Below are 20,681 nucleotides of genomic sequence, written 5' to 3'. Positions count from 1 at the left end.
AATCAGGACCACTTCATTCCCAGAAACCACTCCCACAAACGGACTGTCTTTATACCAGGCATTGACAGCTGGGTGATATGTGGAGACGGGAGAAATTATTATATTTTTCAATTTTAAGGCAGCCAGAAACATTTCACCTATTCACTCAAAATATGATAATTGCTTTGGCTGAAACAAGATTTTAAAGATATCAAGATCCATAGCAGAAAAATAAAATAATAGTGTTTTGCCTATAAATTACTTCCTGAGGTCCTTTTACCCATCCAACCAGAATAACTCATTTCCACAACATCAGCTTTTCCACCTCTGTCTCTAGTGATCTCTGCAGTTACTTTTAGAGTAAATGGTAATTGAACAGTAAATTTGTGACCGCTGGCTGAGGTGAGGATGTAAGTATGTACTGAACGACTATCGGGCTGCTACCAAGAGGCAAGTAAAACAGCAGAGTTCTGTTACAGACCCTTCAATGCAAGACCCAATCAACATTCTTTCTTTCACTGTGCCACCAATTTTCAAGAAACTTTGAGAGCTGTACCATGTTCTGAAACTGCTCAAGGTACCATCAATGCCTCAGTTTTAAGACTGGCATTCAAAATTCTGATTTTAACCCAAAACACCAAGGGTAGGGAATAGCATTAGGATAAAAGGACTGCCTGTATCAAGGGCAACACGTCATGCTAGTGGGGAAAAACCTATTTCTTTTTGTGTGTTTGGGACTTGCCACTGAAATCTGTCTGCTTTCCTCCAGTTTTATATTAAGAGAAAAAACGAAAAATAATTCCGTAACATCACCACTGGGTGGCAGGGCCAGTCCCAGTGTCCAGTTTCCTTCTGAAAATGTTCAATTAAATTTACAAGGGTAAATAAATTAGTATATTTGAAAAAAAAAAAAATATAAGATGAGTCATTTTTACTGTATCTACAACCAGGGCATGAAAAAGCATAATTTTTTTTCATCTTTACAGCTAGCCCAGAATCAATTGCTCATGACATGAATGTCACAAGTTTGTGTGGTCTGACTGATGTAACCAGTGAGGTTTGTCACAAATTGCGTTCTCTAAAATGCTGAATAATGTCTGTAAAAATGGCATGAAAAACAAATTTCTAAACGTTTTGATGAATTTCCTGTGTTTCAATAGTAGAAGCACCCACACTAAATTTTTTAAGTGCCTTGTTTACATCTGTGTGAAAATCCTTCATCAACCAACACCACCAGCATTGCAACCTTCTTGAGCATCCTGTGCGACAACTTCAGAGGCTGAGAGATGGATCCAGGCTAAATGTCAGGTCTGCATTTAGGGGGGAACAAGCCTTTCTCTAATGCTGTGCAGCAAAACAATCCATTAATTATCACTTAACCAGTGGAGGCAGAAGATTCCTGGTGAAGCCACCTATCTCATCATTGCCCACTATACAAAACCACCATCACAAGTGTCTCTTGTTGAGGCAAGAAAAGCGCTAAGGGCGACTCTGCAAAAACTGGGGTCCCTGAAGACCCAAATAAAGCCAAGATAAGCCCTGGATCTGAAAGTCAGTGCCTACATGATGAACAACTTGAGAAAAGTTTCACGGGAAGAGTGGAACTAGGGATGTGAAAACTGCCATCACCAGTGGTGAAGGACCTCTAAAATCCGTCCTGTCAAGGAGACCAAGCCCGCCAAGTCCTACAGATCTCAAAAGCCGGTGGTGCACACGCAGCCCCCGGGCATCCCTTGTTGAGTGGGCGGTGCTGGGCAGCCAGCCCATGGCGGCGGATCTACGCCGGGCCACCCGTCCAGCCACGCTCCCGCCGGGACCAGCTGTTCACCTCACACGATCGCCGCGGTGCCCCCCGTGCCCATCGCGAAGCCCGGGCCAGCAGCCCCTTGGAGGATGACACACTCCTCCGCCTGCCGCCCCCGCCGCGGGCCAGGGCCCGGGCCCGGCCCCGCCCGCCATGTCGTGTGGGAGCCGCCCCGCCCGCCCCCGCTGCAGCCGCGGCGCCGTCACCTCACACGACGGGCGCCTCCCTGCCCGCCCCGGCCAGCGCCCGGCCCCGACTCACGCTCGCCCGCCCGGGCCCCGCGCAGGGCGACCCCGCCGCTTCCCCGCCCCTGGCCGGGCCAAGCCAAGCCGAGCCACCCCAGACCCCTCCCCTGTCTGCAGCAAGTGGCAGCGGGAGAAGGGCGGCGGCGCCATCACGTGAGGGCCGTGCCCGGCGCTCGGCTCCCCGCGCAGCCTCGCCGCCGCCGCCGCCGCCGCCCCCCGGCGCGTCCCCTGCCCCGCCGCCGCCTCGCCCCGCGCTGCCATGCCCAGCAGTGAGGCGGTGCCGCTGGGACTGGGCGCCTGCCGCAGGTCGGGGGCGCTGACCGGGATGCTGGCGCTGGTGGCGCGGCTGCTGGAGTGGCTGCGCTCGCTGTTCTGGAAGGAGGAGATGGAGCTGACCCTGGTGGGGCTGCAGTACTCGGGCAAGACCACGCTGCTCACCGTGCTGGCGGTACGCTGCCGCGGCCCGGCCGCCCGCCGGCCAGGCGCAGGGCGGGGCGGAGCGGGGGGCGCTCAGCGCGGCGGCCCGCGGGAGGGGGGGTCGCCGCGGGCGGTGGGGCGGGGGCGGCGGCCCGGCGGCGCTGGAGGGGCCCGCCCGCCCCGAGCCGGTCGCTCCGCGTCGTGTCCCCCGGCAACAAGTGCGGGATTCGCCTCCAGGGCCTGCGGCGGGGCCGCCTCTGGTCAGGAGGTCCGGCGGAGGGAGGGGGGCGGCGGGCGGGAGGCAGCTCTTGCATCTTCTGCAACCTCGACAATTTGACGGTAGGCTCAGGTGGGTGTGAAATCGTTTTAAGAGGAAGAAGAAGATGTCTCCTGTGTCTGACTGCAAAGCGTGCCCCTCTCAGAGCAGGTTCCTGGGCACGGACTCTTGCCCATGATTCAGAGTTGGCTTTTCACGGCCAGTATATCTCAGAATAAGTCAATATATTGTGCATTGTCCAGTTCTCCTATCAGTTGTATCAATATTAATGCTTCTCACAATTCCTTGATAGCTCCCAGGATTCAAGTCTGATTGGCATTCCCTTCCCGTGGTGACTGATGATGGCCTTGCATCCCTGTTCCTCTGTAACATTGACACCTGCCATGATATTTTTCATTTTGCTACGCTGAAATATGTTCCTCATCTTTGTTTGCTGTGCCCTCCACCCTTCTGCATTTGGGTCCATCCAAGAGATTTACTTTCCATTGGAAAATGGAGACAAATATATATGTTAAATACGGTTGATACTGACCATGAAACTTCTCAATGCATACCCTTTTCTGCAAGGTGATCACTGCTCTTAGATGTATTGCAGTGTCACCTGCCGTGAGATATGGACTTCCAGATGTTCTTTGGTCCTTATACTGAAAAGTTACTGGATCAAGAATCAAAACCAGTCTGGAACGTATACAGCTAAAGCCGAAGAGACTAAGACAATTATGAATATGAATATGTGGTATTTCTTGTTTGCTTTCATATACAATTATGGATTAAGGCAAAACCAGGAGGTTAGTGTGAGTGAAGAAGTGGAGAGAAAAGGGAAAAGAAGAATGAGGAAAGTACAGAAAGCAATGAATGTATGCATTGAGGGACATCCATAATCAGTGAACAGAACTGCTACTTTAGTTGGTTTATTAGGTACCCTGGCAGTCTTGGTAACACAGGTCCAAGCTTTGCTTGTGCTTATTGGAAGTGTTCATCTCCCAGGGTGGGCTTTGCTGAGGAAGAGGGAAAAGGCACAACAAAGTTTATTGCCTTGGATTGATTTAATAAACGGAGCGAAGAAGAGCACAACAGTTCAGAGACCTCTAACACTAATGTGTGGTATTAGACTTTGTGTGTGTAAATGTTTGTTTGCACATTTATACTACACCACCTGTGGAATGGCATCATATGTGTTTATTCCTCTTATCCTAGTATCTTTAATAGCAGAGCACTGCTGTTACTGCAGGTTTAATTTTGCCAGCAAACTTGTAACTTAAGAATATTCTATGAGGCATTCATGTTTTCTGACTTGTAGAATGTCACAGATTGCAGGTTTTGTAACTTTTGGATCTTCTCATCCAGAGATGACATGCCATGATAATCACTGTTGAAGCGTGGCTGAAGAATTTGGGAGTAAGGCGATGGATAATAGTGTACTTTTGAATACAGTTGATATGGGGGTGGCAAATAGATTAGGAACTCTGTGCGTTTGTGTGTATGTGGCTAGAGCGTGATGAGATGAAAATAAACGTCACAAACTAGTGACTCCTTAAAATGCAACTGCAATGGATCACAAAAACAAATGGTAGGAAATTACCATTTTTTCCACTTTGCAATAGTATTTAGAGATCTTAGCATGCTAACACCGAATAAACACCCTTTGAGACAATATCCTCACTGAAGAGCTTGAGCCATATTTAGTTCTCTGTTTCCAGTGGAAACCTTGGATAACATTATTGCCTTTTACTATGGATTGTTCACTGATGTAATGAAGTAGAATCTGGCCCATGGTTGTCTATATGGTGGGGGTAATGGCAGTATTCATTGTCAGTTCAATAGTCAGCATCATTTAAAGAGGACATCGCAGACTTCTTAGCCTGTTTCTTTCATCTGTGTCAATATGTAGTCTCTTTTTGACTGAGATACAACAGTAAACTTGTTTGCACATCTTGAATATTCACAAAAACAGGCAATTGGTCTTGTAAAAAACTTCCTTAGCAAGAAAATGAAACAGATTTTTTACTTTATGATGCTTACAGCACCTGAAACAAGACACAGTAATCGGAGTTTTTGGACTAATGTGGGCAGAAGATTCAGTATATTACTTTCTTTGCTTCATTGTGTGGGAAAATAAAGAACCTTAAACATAATACTATCTGATTCCGCTCAACCAGAATGGACAACTTTTTCAAGGAAAAGACTAAAGATGAATAAAGGGGACACTAATTCTTTGCATTTTGTCCCTAATACCAGAGCATTTATGATTTTTTAAATTTTTTATCTTTGTGTTCCAGTTTGGCATATTACACATGCTGTATAATTTGCTAACAAAAGTGGAATCTTGACTTTCTATGAGTTTATTTAAACAACAGCCTCCTGAGTTGGCTGGCTGGTCTTCCAGGCATTCTGATGCTCAGGGTTTCTGTGTTCGCATGTGTTATATGTCTGTCCTTCTCAGATAAATGTACTATATATTTTAACAAATTCGGCCAATACCTGCTACAGGAGATAGTTACTGATTGGCTTTGTCTTACTTTGTCCAATTAAAAATCTCTGTCACTGTCAGGTACATGTGTCTGTACGAAACTTGGATGCAATTGTCTTCACTGTTTTTTCCTTCTGCTTCTTGACAAATTGTTGAAGCAAGGAAAGAGGGGGAAAAAAAGAGACTTTCAGAAATAAAAGACGGGGAAGAAGTATAATACAGAATTTAACAAGAAGGTTCTCACAGGTAAGGTTGGACAAGTATTGTTTCTTGCCTGAAGAGTCTTAATTCTAAACCCCAAAATCTTGTGAGAAGATCAAGTAATTGCCAAAGCTTATGCAGCTTTTAAAGACCCAGATTAAAAGTAGTTTGAGTTTGTGAACACAGACTGGAGGCTGCCTCAAACAGTGGGAAGCTGCAGAAAGCAGAGACTTGGGGTCGCTGGTGGCAAAGTGTGCACTGTGAGGCACGTAGCTGCTCCGGTGCACCCTGAAGCTCATCATCCACTTCTCAGATGGGAGGGCCATGTTGGAGCATGGCTACTTCTCTCCTTATTCACATATCCATATTTTATTTCCCCAAAAATACCGCAGTGCACGTGGGATGATGAGGTAGGTGAAAGGAATATGGGCAGATGGATATGAAAGTGCAGTGGCAAATCCAGAAAGTCCTGCTCTCCTTCCTGGGTGACTAGAAAACCAGGACTACTGTGTACGTTTCAGAGAGTATGAGCCTTTGTGTGGGCATGACTGTTAACTGTCTGCATGTCTTAACGCACTTCTCCTAGGAGACACAATACTGTATTAATGATACGTTTTGAAAAGGAAGAATGAATAATGAGTAATCTACTTAGAGCTGATTTCACCTTTCTCGTCAAAAGCTGTCTGCTGTAGTGGATAGATTTGTGTAAAGTTCACATGGGCAGGAGGACAAGTACCTGTCTTGTAGAAGTATTTCTCCAAACTGGGGGAGGAGGTAGAAATTTGCTTTTATGTTTTGAGTTTATGGTGTGCTGAGTTAGTATCTTGAATTTTACCATCTTAATGGCGTTCTCTTAGCTTCCAAAGGGGGACTCCTCTGCTATCACCTGCTCAGAAGGCTAAAGTCTGTGTGTAGTACTCTATAAGTACTACATGAGTACTCTTTCACCGTTTATTGCATTTTGAGTTAAACCACTGGCAATGGTAGTGAGAAACTACAGGGAAAAATCCTGGTGTGGTCAGTTTTATCATATTGCAGGTTGGACTAGGTGACCTCTTAAGGTTCCTTCCAACCCAAACCATTCTATGGTTCTGTATTTTGACCGTGCTGCTTTCTGGTTTGCTTGAGGATCAGATGAGGAATTATTTGAAGTCTCGTGGTTTCTGGGGTGATCTTTGTCACTGGGGAGAATAAAAGATCATTTAAAGGGACTGAAATGAGCAGTATTCCTGGGCATGACAATGCATTAATTGAGGTGCTGGCCAGTGCTTTTGTAGAAAATTAATGTGATATTTTACTGTGTTGTAAAATAAAAACTTTAGATTGCAAACAAGAAACTTCTCTGTTATTGATCAACTATTTTCTAATAAATACAGTTTTTTCTTTTCTTGTGTGTTCTAGTCAGGGCAGTTCACAGAAGATATGATTCCTACAGTAGGCTTCAATATGAGAAAAATAACAAAAGGAAACGTTACCATAAAGGTAGGTGTGCATGTTTGAATTAATACAAAGTGAATAAATAATAGACAAAGTGATTTCAACTTGGAATGTGAGAGTGTAGGAAATTCCTTTTAAGATGATAGGATCATTTATCTGTTTTTCTAGCTCAAAATTAACTATTTTAAAAGCATGTAGTCATATATTTCTTTGTTACATTAATCTGTTTGATTTCATATATCTATGCCAGGCAGAAGCTTTGCTGCACTCTTTCAGATTAAAAAGGTCATAAATTCTGAGATACTAAGGGAGCTGTGTTGACTCCTGGAGGTGCCTCCCTCTTCCCTTCTCTCTCTCTCTCTCTCTCGTCCTCACAACTGTAAGTGAAATCTGAAGCAACTTCATTCCTGATTTACCAGTGGAGAGCGCAGTTTAGCTCACATAATGTCAATTATGTGGAAATAGAACATCTAATGTAAGTCAGTTGTCAGGGAACCATCTCTTAGACTTACAGAGAACTGTAGAGATTATTGTAGTTTGGTTGTGATTCATGCCATAGGCTTCAAAATAGAGATGAATCGCTCTGGTATCATTAAGGTGCTCTGTGTTATTTGATTAGAAAGAGAGCCTTGTTAATAAGTCTAGATCAAATTCATAACTTCTATCTAAAATTAGGTGAAGAAAATGCAGGTTTTTGCCTTTGCCTTGACTTTTCCCTCCTTTTCCTTGATTTCCTCTCCTTTCTCCCTCAGTTCTAAATATATTCTTTTGCCTCTGATTTGGTATGACTCCTAAATCTAGGGAGGATTTTCTGAAACAACCTATAATGCGAATATAAGCAATTGCTAACTGTCTAACCACTCTCTCTAAACAGTGAGCAGGTAAAGGCTGGTAAAAGGGATAATTTACTTCTGTTGATTGGGAGATGTTGAAGCTGAACTAAATAACCCTAAACCTAAGATGACCATAGGGGTATAGATACTGTGACTGCATGTCTGTTTCTGGTCTTAATATCTTGCTATACTTCTTCGAAATTTCATATGAGTTAGGGCCTTGGACTGTACATTTCACTTGTGTATCTACTTCTGTGTTACAATCTTGCAAAATAATCAGTAGGTTCCTGTAAAACTGTTTGTATGTTAGGGTGCTTAGTAAGCCAGTCTTTTTGAAATGGAAAGTCTAATGTTACCTATTTCCTCTCATCACCTCAACTTTCCTTCCCACATACCCTCTTGAAATTCACATCAGGTTTGGCTGAAATAAAACCTCTTAACATTACCCATGATTTGGTCTGATTTTAATTTTTCAGGAAATTTTGGCAGATTGCCAAAAATACGATGAGTGTCTTGAAACTAGGTCCACATTAAGGACAGTAGAAGACTTAAAAGGAAAATAGAGTAAAATGTAAAATGGAGTAAAACTAAACTGAAGGAGAATCATTATTGCCATGGTAACCTCAACTTTGTGACTTTGTGCTTTATCATTATGATAAGTATGTTATTAGAGCCGACTTTGGGAGAGAATCTGCCCTTACTCTTGTCACAGAGCAGGTGTGCAAGAAGACAAAGTAGCACCATATAAGCATTTTTTAATTGACACATTTCCTGAAAGGAAAATGATTGGTAACCTAAACTTTTTTTTTCAGTGTAGATCATGTGTGTACCCAAACTGTCACATGATGAGCAGTGTGATACTCAATGCAACATAGCCGAGTCTTCTTTTAAGTAAAAAGTGTGTCCTCTCAGGATACAAAAATTTCAATAGAGAACTTTTTCAGTAAGGAATGCCTTTCTGTAGCCTTGAACAACCAGCTTTTGTGTGGTAGAAGGGGAAAATATCCAATTTAATGTTTTAATAAATACAAATTATTATCTTTATTATATTTTTAATTAAAATATATTGTAACAAGAAAAGCACTTACTGCAAGAGTTACAGGGCAGAAACTTCTGAGATTTTGAGAGAACACCTTCCCTATGCACACACAATGGAAGAAGAAATTTTGTCTTGATTTCTTTCTTTTTATGAGTTCTTCTGGGATGAAATGCGAGCTGATTGAACCACTAACACCTACAAATGTGAGTGTGCAATGCCTCTCATTTTACATTTTATTCCCAAAGATCAAAATTTTCAGCATTGTTTTTTGGGATTCGCTACTAGTTGCTTGTCTACTGGAATAGGTGGTCAAGATTAGCATTACTTTACACAGCGGGTAGCTCTCTCAAAACAGGAATTTATGTGGCAATATGAGTAAGCCTGTGTCAGTTGGATTTTATCTGGGAAAAAATGTAGGTGACCAGAATCAAAAGCCTCTCAGATCTTGCAGCCAGCCCTCTATGCTCAGTTTCTTTTGGAGATGCAGGAATCAGAAAGAGTAAAACTTAACTGAACTGGTCTTTCAGGAGACAGAAGTAGCGTACAAGGTGCACATTCTGCGGAGTAATAGTAATGCAGCTTTTTCTTGTAGATGAAGGCTGTTATTTCATGATGCTTTCTGTTAGTTCTTATGAACACTGTGTTTGAAACTGGCAAAAAACCCACAGTATTTCATCGACAATGAGATTTAACTTCTGGTCTTGGCCCTTCTTCACCTCTATTGTCATTATATCCAAGAGCATCCAAGCTGTCCCTCATCTCTGCTGGTCAATATCTCTGTGGCCAGTTCTGCTAATGGTAGTGCATTCTCTACGTGTAAAGTAAGACCGGTAAGGGCAAATTTCAATTTACAGGAAAATCTGCTTTAATTGCAGTAGGGCAGTATTCATGTTGCAAAACGGAGTATTCTGGTCGGCAGAGAGCCGTTTCCTCTCTTTCCTTGCAATGGACTTTACCTTCTGCTCTCCTCATGCCTCTTAGCCTCTCTTCATCAGACGTGTTCTTCTCTTCCACTGCCTGGTTTCTTTGTGCCTCATCCCTTTGCATATGCACATGCACACAAAGACCAAACCCTAAACCACTCATTCCTCAAAATACTGCTCCTGTTCCTTGAAGATGAAGCAACCAATGTCCTCACTTAGTCCAGGACTGATTTTGTCAGTGAAAAAGAAGTTCTAGTCATGAGTCTGTCAGTTGAATATGTCTCAATAACCATCCATGTGTTGCTGAGCAAAGAGCTGAGTTCTGCTATGTAAAGAACATACTTTGGCCTAACGGTAGCTTGATACATTCCTGTTTATCTTCTCCCCAAAGAGTGCCTTTTTAACCAAAATCAGAACTTATGAATATTTTTTTCCTTTGGGGTCCAAATTCTGATTTTCAAACAGAAACTTTTTTGTAAGGGGAAATAAAACCAGTCCTTCTTTAAAGAAAACCACCTCAGAAATAACCTTTTAAACACACTTTCCTGCCCATGGTGGCACTTCGAAACCTCAGTATAATGTTCCTCATGCTAGGGGCAAACTGGACTTACCTTTTGGGAAACCTAAGAGGGAATGAGTACTACCTAGTGTGGGTGGCAGAGATCAAAGGTCAGCTTTTACAGTCAGCTTAAGTAAATCATAATGTGAAGTTTTATATTCTACTTTAAGCCTGGCTGTGCACCATTGCACCCCTTTTCCATCGGCACCAGTCATCACATGCAAAGCAGAAGTCAGATCAGTCAGCTGATCTAGATGAAAGCAACCTCTGAAAAAAACCAACCAAACCAAACCTACCCCCAGGCGAGTTCCTCCCCAGTCAGATTACCTAAGCAGTGTGCACCCCAAACAGCAGCGTGATTGTTGATGCCACCGCAGTGTGGGAAAGCAGGATACAGAAACAGGCAAAATGATGCATTTTGGGGGCAGCCTGAATAGGTTGACTTAGATAGCTGCAAAACACCACATTTAGAGCACGGAATCTGAACAGGAGGATAGCAGTCTCTCCTTTTGGTGAGGAAAAATGAAGTTTTTCATCATCCTTCCACTCTGGTAGATACAAATTTCTAAGTGAACTAATGCAACGTATTGCTAGAGAGCTGCCAGAATGGTGTGTTCAGTACGCACACATAGACTGATTGTGGATTCAGATGGATCAGTGACAATTTTTCAAAAAATAAATGTTTAATGCTATATCGTTAGGATTTACAAATGTTGGATGGTGGTTTCTAGTCCTTATGATTAATTCATGATTCATATTAGTTATGAAAGCAAAATTATAGATAAGTCAATGGGAATTGATATCAGAAGAACAGTCTGATGTGCTAATTGTATAGATTTTCTTTCCCAAGATTCTCCTTTATTATGCACAAGTCAACATGTACACTAGCTATGACAGCAAATCAAATAGCGTATTTACAACAGGAACATCAGAGGTACTGCCTTACAAGTGCAAATGCACCCTAAGGCTATCCCACGTCTTCCTAAGCTCTTATACATTAACTGCAGATGTGTAGGAGAATGGGACCTGCAGCAAAATTATGATTAACATTGTGATATGAAGCAGCAAATGCAGACTCATAAGGAAAAGCTGTTTGTTTCAGTTTAAGTGGTCAAACTGCCTGACGTTTTCACTTATTCAAAGAGGTATTTTTTGCACTGTTTTTTTCAGGTATGCAGGTGTTCTTTGTCTTCCTGCCTGAGCCTTCCATTCTCTTTCATAAGATGTACTGAAGGAGAACCTTTCACTTGAGCTTTAGCAGTGCTTCCCAATTCATCCAGCCAAGGATTCTATTTTCGTTAGAATTATAGAATGGTTTGGGTTGGAAGAGACCTTAAAGATCATCTAGTTCCAACCCCCCTATCATGGTCAGAGACACCTTCCACTGGACAAGGTTGCTAAAACCCCATCTAACTTGGCCTTGAACACTTCTAGAGATGGGACATTCACAGCATCTCTGGGCAGCCTCTTCTGGTGCCTTATCACCCTCATGGTGAAGAATTTCTTCCTTATATCTAATTTAAATCTACCCTCTTTCATTTTAAAGCCATTACCTCTTTTCCTATTGCCACATAACCTGGTAAAAAGTGCCTCTCCAGCTTTCTTGTAGGTCTCCTCCAGGTACTGGAAGGCTGCTGTAAGGTCTCCCTGGAGCCTTCTTATCTCCAGGCTGAACAGCCCCAACTCTCTCAGCATCTCTTCATAGCAGAGGTGCTCCAGCTCTCCTCTGGACTCACTCCAACAGGTCCATGTCCTTTTTATGTTGAGAGCCCCAGAGCTGAATGCAGTACTGCAGGTGAGGTCTTGTGAGAGTGGAGTAGAGGGGGATGATCACCTCCCTCAGCCAGCTGGTCACACTTATTTTGATGCAGCCCAGGATACAGTTGGCTTTCTGGGCTGCAAGCACACATTGCCAGCTTGTGTTGAGCTTCTCATCAATCAACACCCCCAAGTCCTTCTCCTCAGGGCTGTTCTCAGCCATTCTTCGCCGAGCGTGTATTTGTGTTTCGGATTGCCCTGCTCCAGGTGCAGGACCTTACACTTGGACTTGTTGAACTTCATGAGGTTTACATGGTCCAGCCTCTCAAGCCTGTCAAGGTCCCATCTGACTCCATCCACTTCCCTTTCTGTTCATTCCTAAATGTCAGTTTCATACAGTTTTCATCGCATCTGCCTTGATATACCACTGATTGAAGTCCACAGAGTCCACAGTCAATAAAAAAATTACTGCATTCTACCATAGTTCATAAATAATCCATGGGAATAAGAATTTCATTTCAATTCCTTAGTTTTCTGTCTTTTTCATAGAAACAATAAGGCCATGATTTAAAGTTTGTGTAGAGAAAGCATAAGGATAGTTAGAGTCCTATACCGATGGTGCTACAGAATTGTGAAACGTGGAAAAAGATGAGAAGGCTGTTGGTGGTTCATTCAACTAGAGAAACAAAAGTCATATGCAAGTGGAGTCTTCAAAATAAAGTATTTTTTGAGCCAAGATAGTTAAAAGTAGATGAAGGAAGCGACTGATAAGTTTGTACTGCACAGATGATATTGCAAGATCAAGTTCACGCAGGGAGGAGTTATTTGAGTTTCTGTGGAATTGTGCCTTGTTTCACACTTTGATCGCAAAAGTCATGTTAGATATAGTTGTTATAATAGAGTTGTTAAGAATAAGGGGATATTGCTAGCATTATTAATACATTTATTAGTTTCAAAAATGAGACTTGGTTTGGAAGCCAGTCTGCACAGGAAAATTATTTATCTTAACCAGTCTTCATGGTCTCTGCTACAACAGCATACGGTGAAAGTAAGAGGTGTAGGCGAACGTGGCTTTTAGGTATAGAAGCTTATTTCCTTAAAAGCCTATCAAGATGAAGTACTTGTACATCACTATTCCCCTATCTAGTTAAGCTGTTAAAATCTTACAGCCTAGTTGCTAGATAAAGTTTCCAAAATAGTTTTACTGTGAGAAGAATGACATCATTTTTTGGTAAGTTGATGACTGAGGGATGATGAGGGGGATGCCACTTGCTGGAATGCTTTGATGATCTATTTGCAGCCTAGTTAAGAAGGATTCAGAGTGAAATTTTCTTTAACCTGTTTATCCGAACAAAACAGGTTACCTTTCTCATAGGAACATTATAATATCAAACTGTCAACTATTATTGAAATTCCTGGGTAAAGTGCTATTTTACTAAACCTGTTAAGTCCCTCAAACATGGTAAGCAGAATAGGTCTTGCATCTGACCTTTTTCAGAGGTCTCAGGGGACACTGCAAGACAGAATCAGTTAAACTTACTCTGAGTCTGAGAAACCATCTGGGTCAAGAAGTCATCAAATGAAAAAATGGCATTCCAGAAGGGTAAGACTGATCACTCTGGAAGAGAGTTGCAGCACCAAGTAGTAGATGAAACTAATCCTTTATGTGGTTTTTGCCATATTTTGGGGTAGGCCACTGTGAAGGATGTACTGCCCCAGTGCAGTGTCACTACCTGTTTTCTTGACTATGGCTCTATCTCTAGATTCCATACAATTTCCAGAAGGCAACAAGACCTAAGGAGCCCATGATGTTGTTTCTTCGATTATGGCAGTCATTTCCAGAAGCCAGCAGATAGATTCTCGTATTTAGTCTCTAATCCTAGAGTATAGAAATATGGTCACTGGCATGCCTCTTGTGTGTGAGTATTCATCTGAACCACACTGAAAGAAAAATGCTGATTTATACAAGCCACAACATTTCATAGGAAGATGCCAATTTCCTATAGTCTTTAATTGAGGTTGAGCATGATCAGAAACGGAAAGATGTCAGCTTTAATCATGAGTTGTCAGATTTTGTCTTGTCAATGTATTTAATAAAACCTGACACCTATGATTTGTAAAAAAAGAGGAGACAAAGAGAAGAGATTTTGCCAGGCAATATTTGAAATCTAAGCAGGAAGCTTTATGGATTTTGAGGTTGTCGTTGAGGTATTAAATTACAGGATGATTTCCAGCATCAAAATACTTAATGTATTGCAATCGAGGGATCTGTTAAAACTTTTTTGATGAAATTCATAATAAAACTGATGGGTAACACTTTCTTCTGATTAAAAAACATATCACTTGAATTATTTTCAGGGTTTTAGTTCCCAGCAAGTTTTGTTATTTGCTGAGTGATTTGGTTTTGATGGAATTTCTCTATTTTTGGATTACCTTAGTATTAGTAATTTTTTTGCTTTGCTGAGGTTTATTTTTTAACAAGCCAGACAGTAACTAAGAAAATTCTTTAAACAAACCAAATTTCAAGAGCCTCAGAAGACATGTGTCACAAACATTTTAAATGCTTGTGAAGCTCCAACTAATTAAACTTTGATTCTTACAGCGATGATCTTAGAATAGTCTTGGGTATAAAGAAGATATAGAGCAATACAAGATGTGCATACACACAGGCAATGCAGCAGCCTCATTTGCCGTGCTCTTGCACTTTGTTTTCTTAAAATAGCACCACCAGGCAGTTTCTGCCTGACCCTGGATGTGGTGGGAGGGAGGGAGCTGTGAGCAGCTGCTGGGGACAGGATCTGTGGGGACAGGGCTGTGGCCACCCTGGCTGTCATCGCTAGAGGCCAGTGTCCAGCCACGGAGCGGCAGTCTGGGACAGCGCAGGCGGGTCTGCTGGAGTGGGGAACCGAGCTCCTTGCTACTTGCTGTTTGCTCGGATGTGGCAGAGAGGGAGGAGGAGGAGGAGGAGGAGTATCCCGGCTGTGTGCGTTCTTCTTCCAGCTCCCTTTGTTGCAGCACTCCTCCCTCCTCTGAACAGTAGTGTTTCCAAGTCTCCAAACATCCTCATAGAAAGAGAGTCCTCTTGCTTTGTAATGCTTCATCCTGCTGTTCAGCAACAATTAAGAAACATCTTACTTGTCTTGTCACTGTCTCATGTGTCGTACAGTGATACAAGGCTCTGTGTGTACTGCCTGTGTAGCTCCAGCAGTGTTTCAGCAAGTACTGGCTATTCCATATGGCTTGGATCACTCTGAAATGGCTGCACTGTATCTGGGCTGATTTCAAGTCAAAGTGATGATTTCTATAAAGAAAGGACAGAGTGTGCCCTCAACAAGTTTGCCAAAAATACGAAACTGAGAGGAGTGGCTGACACAGCAGAGGGTCGCACTGCCATCCAGAGGGACCTTGATGGGCTGGAGAATGGATCTAGAGGACCCTTATGGAGTTAAAGAAAGGGAAGGACAAAGTCCTGCACTTGAGAAGCTTCCACCCCAGACATCACTACAGGCTGACTGACTGGAAAGCAGCTTTGCAGAAGGGGACCTGGGAGTCCTGGTGGACACCAAGTTGACCACTGATGATGTTTAAAGGCCTCTTCCAGCCCAAAGTATTCTGCAATTGACGAGCAGTGTATCTTTGCAGCAGAGACCAGCAGCATTGCGAACTGCATTGGGAACAGCTTTGACAGCAGGTCAAGGAGGTGATTTCTCCCTTTTACTCAGCCCTAATAAGCCCATATCTGGAGTACTGTGTCCAGTTCTGGGCTCACCAGTACAAGAGGGTTGTGGAGCTACTGGAGAGAGTTCAGAGAGGGGCCATGAAAATGATAAAGGGACTGGAGCATTTATCATATGAGGAGATGCTGAGATATCTGAGACTGTTCAGCTAGAGAAGAGAAGGCTCAGGGAGATCTCATCAATGTAGCCAGAAGATGTAGCCAAACTTTTCTCAGTGGTGCCCATCCTTGAAGCAGCCTGCTCTAGGTGACCCTGCTTTGACCAGGACGAGTTGGACTGTACAGTTTTCAAAGGCTGCTGCTAGCCTCAGTGGTTCTGTGAAAAAGAATTAAATGAAGGTTGGAGAGTGTTTCTGAGAATAAACTAAGAAGGAAAAGTATAAAAGCAGTTTCCCATCTGACAGTTTGGGAAGAGACGCGTTGGAAACTGTACGTGTGCTGGGAGTTGTGCACTGCAGATTGTGAAGCAGGATCCTGTGTTAGATAGGAACGTCTACAGTGGTCTGGACAAACACGTGGAACCAGAAGCCAGTGTCCAGAGTCAGGACAGGCAGTGCTGAATGTCTCAGTGATCATTCCGAGTAACTGTTAGGACTCCTGAAAATGAGAACCAAGAGTTGATCTCAAGGAATCATTTAAACCAAAGTTGTGCTCTGAGGTGAATCAGGTGTTTACCCAAATATCTTAGGTAATTGTTTCTTAAAATGTGTTCTTCCATGAAGAAGGTTCTACAGTATCCCTTGCTTTGTACAATGTTCTTTCACTCTAGATGTTAGAAAGCTTTTTTCCTAATATCTAACATGAGTTACCATCATCACAAAATGAGCTGCTTTTTTCTTCTCCTTTGTATTTGGCAGCCATTTCCTGGGAAATGTTGTGGTTTTGCTCCCCTCTCCCGTCTTGATAGTTCATATTTTCAAAATCTCTTCTCATTCCTTCTTTTCTCACCTGGACTTTTTCAAATTTGTGTCAGTTCTACAGGCTGGTGCTCATAACCAGAACTTCCGTGGCACCGAGGACAGGGCAGTGCATATGTCCAAAATTGTATGTAAGATGCTTCTGCTACCACCTGCTGATTTAAGATCTGCAACACAGTTGAAAGCATAGTTTGTGAAATGCTCAAGCTTTTTGTCCTCTTCCTCTACCTCGTTATTACCCATTTTGTGCTACTGCATTTGGTTCCCTCTGCTCAAATGTAGCGTTTTGAACTTGTGTGTCTTAAATTTCAGCTGCTTTATTTCAGACCATCCCTCTAGTTAGTCCAGATACTTTAGGATTCTGATATTTTATCTACTCCCAGCTTGACCTTATCTGTAGTTTACATAAATGTGTTCCATTTCAACATCCTGTTGGGACACCTGGGAACCATAAATGCAGCCCCTGGTTAGCTCTGTCCTCAGCAGCTTTGCCTCATTGGTAAATGCTGGGAATCTCCAGATTGCTCAGACTTGAGAGCTAAAGAGCAGGGGGGACACATGAGGAGAGTGCCAGGGAACTGTTTTGTGGGGTTAAATCTGTCATGGGAGAGTGTCCTTTTCTTGTCTGATCTACCAATATTAGATTACATTTTCCCAGCATACACACTGTTGCACATCCTCCTGGCTTTTCGCTGCTATTGAGCAAATGCTTACTTTTGCTTTCATGGTTGTGTGTTCTTCAAGGACAAGCAAAATTAATAATCACTACAGTAGTTATTGATCAGCCATTTTGAGCTAGCAGTGTCCTTGCCTCTGGTTTCATTGCCCTCGATCTTTCTAATGCAATTTCTGCCTACAACTTACAACTTCAATATGCTTACTTTCACCAGAATCGCTTGGATTTTGATGTCTAGAGCACTGATTCATGATCATGTGAAAGGAAGGTATAAAGAATTGAATGTGGTCATGCAGAACTGGGGCTTTCTGCTTGGGGAGGACACAATATTGAGGCTAGGATGGATTAGCGCCTTACATTTAGAGGTGTATTACGCCTTGATGGAGGGGATTACAGTCTTACCTCTAACACTGGGTCCCCTGATGCCTTTCTGCTTTAGAACACAATGTGGAGGTAAGCAGCACAAGGTTCAGAAAGCAGTTTCTGAGAACGCTTAACTTTTGTGTCCCGTTTAAAATACACCTGTTGATCCTTTCAGCATTGTACCTTGTGTCTCTAATAAAATGGCAAGTATACTCCAGTCGTTAAGAAATACCCCCTCCCATTAAAATGGCTCTGTGCTTGTTTTCAGGAGTTGAAGACACTCAGCCGTTTTGTGATGCAAATCTTAAGTCCATTTCCAGTTCTTCAGTGCTATGATTAAAATTAAATAATTATAAACTGTGAAGTTTGCATCTAGTGGTTTTTTTTGTACCTAAAATATAATACATAGTTGCAGAAAATGTTTAAAAGTTGGACTTAATCTCCAGTGAGGAGTGACAACAGCATTCTTTACAGAACTGATTTTGAAGAGCATGGTGTTCTGGGAAGTATTGCCTGCAGAAAATGTGGCTATGTGGCATTTCCAGCTTTACAAGCAACTGTAAAGGCATTTCCAAAATATAGGATAATAGATGGGTAATAAGTATTCTAAGGCAGTAATGCGTTCTAACTTCTGTAATAGTTTACATGACTGGTAGTACAAGTAAGGCTTTATAGTTTTGTATCCACAGGGCAATTTATTAAAAATTTTAAGGTGATTTAATTAAGCTCTTTTTATTCTTCCTGTTTATTGGATGGAGAAACTGAACATTCCTGGTTGAAGATTCCAGTCTAGGATAGGTGGCTATTCAGGATTTGTCTCCCTGGACCTCAGCCAGGTGAAAGGGAGGACACCAGCCTAAGCCAGTTGTCTAAACTCAGTGGTAACCAGTGGGTGCTTTGCAAGGCTGGTTCACCTGGTGGGCAAGGTGGGTAAGAGAGATGCAGACATCTCCTTCTGGGGGTGCTCTCTGAGCTCTTCAGTAGCCACAGAGAAATTTTAGTCACTTGAGTTAGATGCCTACATTTTAGGTGGCTGAAGTTGAGGGGAATGAATCCCATGCTTTCCAGTTACTCCCTGTCATTACACATTGAGTTGGCTGTGAGTCCTGTGACTGCTTGCTGTGTATGCATAAGCTCATTTGTCACATCTCAGTATATGTGGACTTGCCTGTGTACAACATGGTGTTGAATGTTGCTGGTGCTACTCTATTCTGCCCAAATACTCTTCTATGTTTAGAATTTCCTCATCTGTTAGTTCAGGTTAGGTTTTATGGCTGATATATTCTGAATACTTCCAAGCAGAAACATATTTCTCAGTTCAAGTATTTGTAGTGTTGGATTTAGCTTGCAAATTAGGATGCCTGAATGTAAACAGCTATGTCTTCAATGAGGGTTAAGCTCCTTTAATAATATCCAGAGGAGCTCTAGCCAGTATTGTCAAGCCTAGAGTGTAATTCTGTCATCCTAAAGAAGACATTACATCTGGTCAGCTGACTAGATATTTAGGCTTCACTGACTACCTCGAGATTCTAAGTACTGAACCAATGCATTGACACTGAGATAAAGATCATAGAATCATAGAATCATTTTGGTTGGAAAAGACCATTAAGATCATTAAGTCCAACCATTAACCTAACACTGCCAAGTCCACCTCTAAACCATGTGTCTAAGAACCTCATGTACATGACTTTTCAACACCTCCAGGGATGGTGACTCAACCACTTCCCTGGGCAGCCTGTTCCAATGCTTGACAATCCCTTCAGTAGAAAAGTTTTTCGTAATATCTAATCAGCCTCACCTGGTGCAACTTGAGGCTGTTTCCACTTGTTGTCTTATCGCATGTTACTTGTGTCATTGTACACCTCTCTCCACAAAAAAAATTTACCCAGCATGTCTGAAAAAAGCCGTGTGAAAGGGACATCTAGAAAATGCTCTTCCGGCAACTTTCTCATTACCCGTCAAGCCTTCCCACAATATAAGCTAATTAAAAGAAAGACAACAATAGTGTTAATGAGCCTTCCTGTAACTGGAAGCTTTCAAAAACCTTTGAACCTGTTCACCGGCTGCATTTTCGCTGTGCAAAAGAAAACGATTTGCTCCTTAAACACAGCTGATAGCTGCAATCTTAAGAAGGAGCCTTAGATCCACATGGAGAAATTGAATAAGACACATATCCAGAGAGGTTCCTGTTTTAGAAAGCTTTGATTTAACAGGTAAGTATAAGCACTATGGTAAATGATGATGGTGATTCATCTAGTTTACAAATTAAAATATTACATTATTTTATGAGAGTGCAGACCTACAAGCATGGGATAAAATTACCTCTTAAATATTATTAGAACTTTATTCCTGAAGGACTAATGAAAGCCATGGGACCAATTTGAAGTCCAGTCTCTTTTTAAAAACACCCAGACAAAATAAACATTTTTTTATAGCTAGCTGTATATTCTGCAGTTAAGCTGTAGCCTTCTGCCTCTCCCAGTTCACATACAGAATATACTTTTTGTCTGTACGTTAAATATTGGGATACAAAAATAAGTGATGTACAAAACATGCGAGACCCATGCAAGACAACTTCTTTAACACTAAGAACTCTCCTCTTTCTTTCCTGGGTGCATCTTGTATTCTCACAGTTTTGTCTGCTCAGTCATGTACAGCGGGAATGGTTTGGGGCAGAGATTTCTGTTTTGAATAAAGTAGTTAACTCTGTCATTGGCTATTCAAAATAGGAAAGGCTATTAGAAAGTTACTACTAGCACCGGTTAAATATCATAGGCAAAGAGGTGAAGATGTCTATTTATTTATTTTCTTTCTTTCCCCGTTTCAGATAATTTTAACTTACTATACTGACATAAACTTGGTTCCCAAACACTATTAAAAACACGTATTCTATCTTGTGTCCCTCATGTAATGTACTTCAATGAATAGCTTTCAGCCTTATTAGGGAAACTGACTGGAAATGACTTATCTTTCCATTGTTTCAAGGTGACTTTTTCTCCTAATGGTAATGCTGCTTGTTCTGCAGTGCAGTTTAATATAGTATATTG

General features: G+C 42.2%; 1 protein-coding gene across 1 annotated transcript in view; it reads left to right on the top strand.

Moving 5' to 3' along the window:
* Positions 1-2,287: 2,287 nt before the first annotated feature.
* LOC308043395 (ADP-ribosylation factor-like protein 8B) overlaps positions 2,288-20,681 on the top strand; it is a gene marked incomplete at both ends in the record, with an annotated part of 30,103 nt that continues 11,709 nt past the window's right edge. Inside the window, 2 exons of the mRNA XM_080349426.1 lie at positions 2,288-2,476; positions 6,795-6,875. Coding sequence (XP_080205552.1) covers positions 2,288-2,476; positions 6,795-6,875 — 270 coding nt within the window. The remainder of the gene's footprint in view (positions 2,477-6,794; positions 6,876-20,681) is intronic.

Source organism: Nesoenas mayeri (assembly GCF_963082525.1).
Source record: "Nesoenas mayeri genome assembly, chromosome: 1".
Lineage (NCBI taxonomy): Eukaryota > Metazoa > Chordata > Aves > Columbiformes > Columbidae > Nesoenas > Nesoenas mayeri.
Note: the sequence above shows the minus strand (reverse complement) of the source record. Positions and strands in the feature narration are given on the sequence as shown.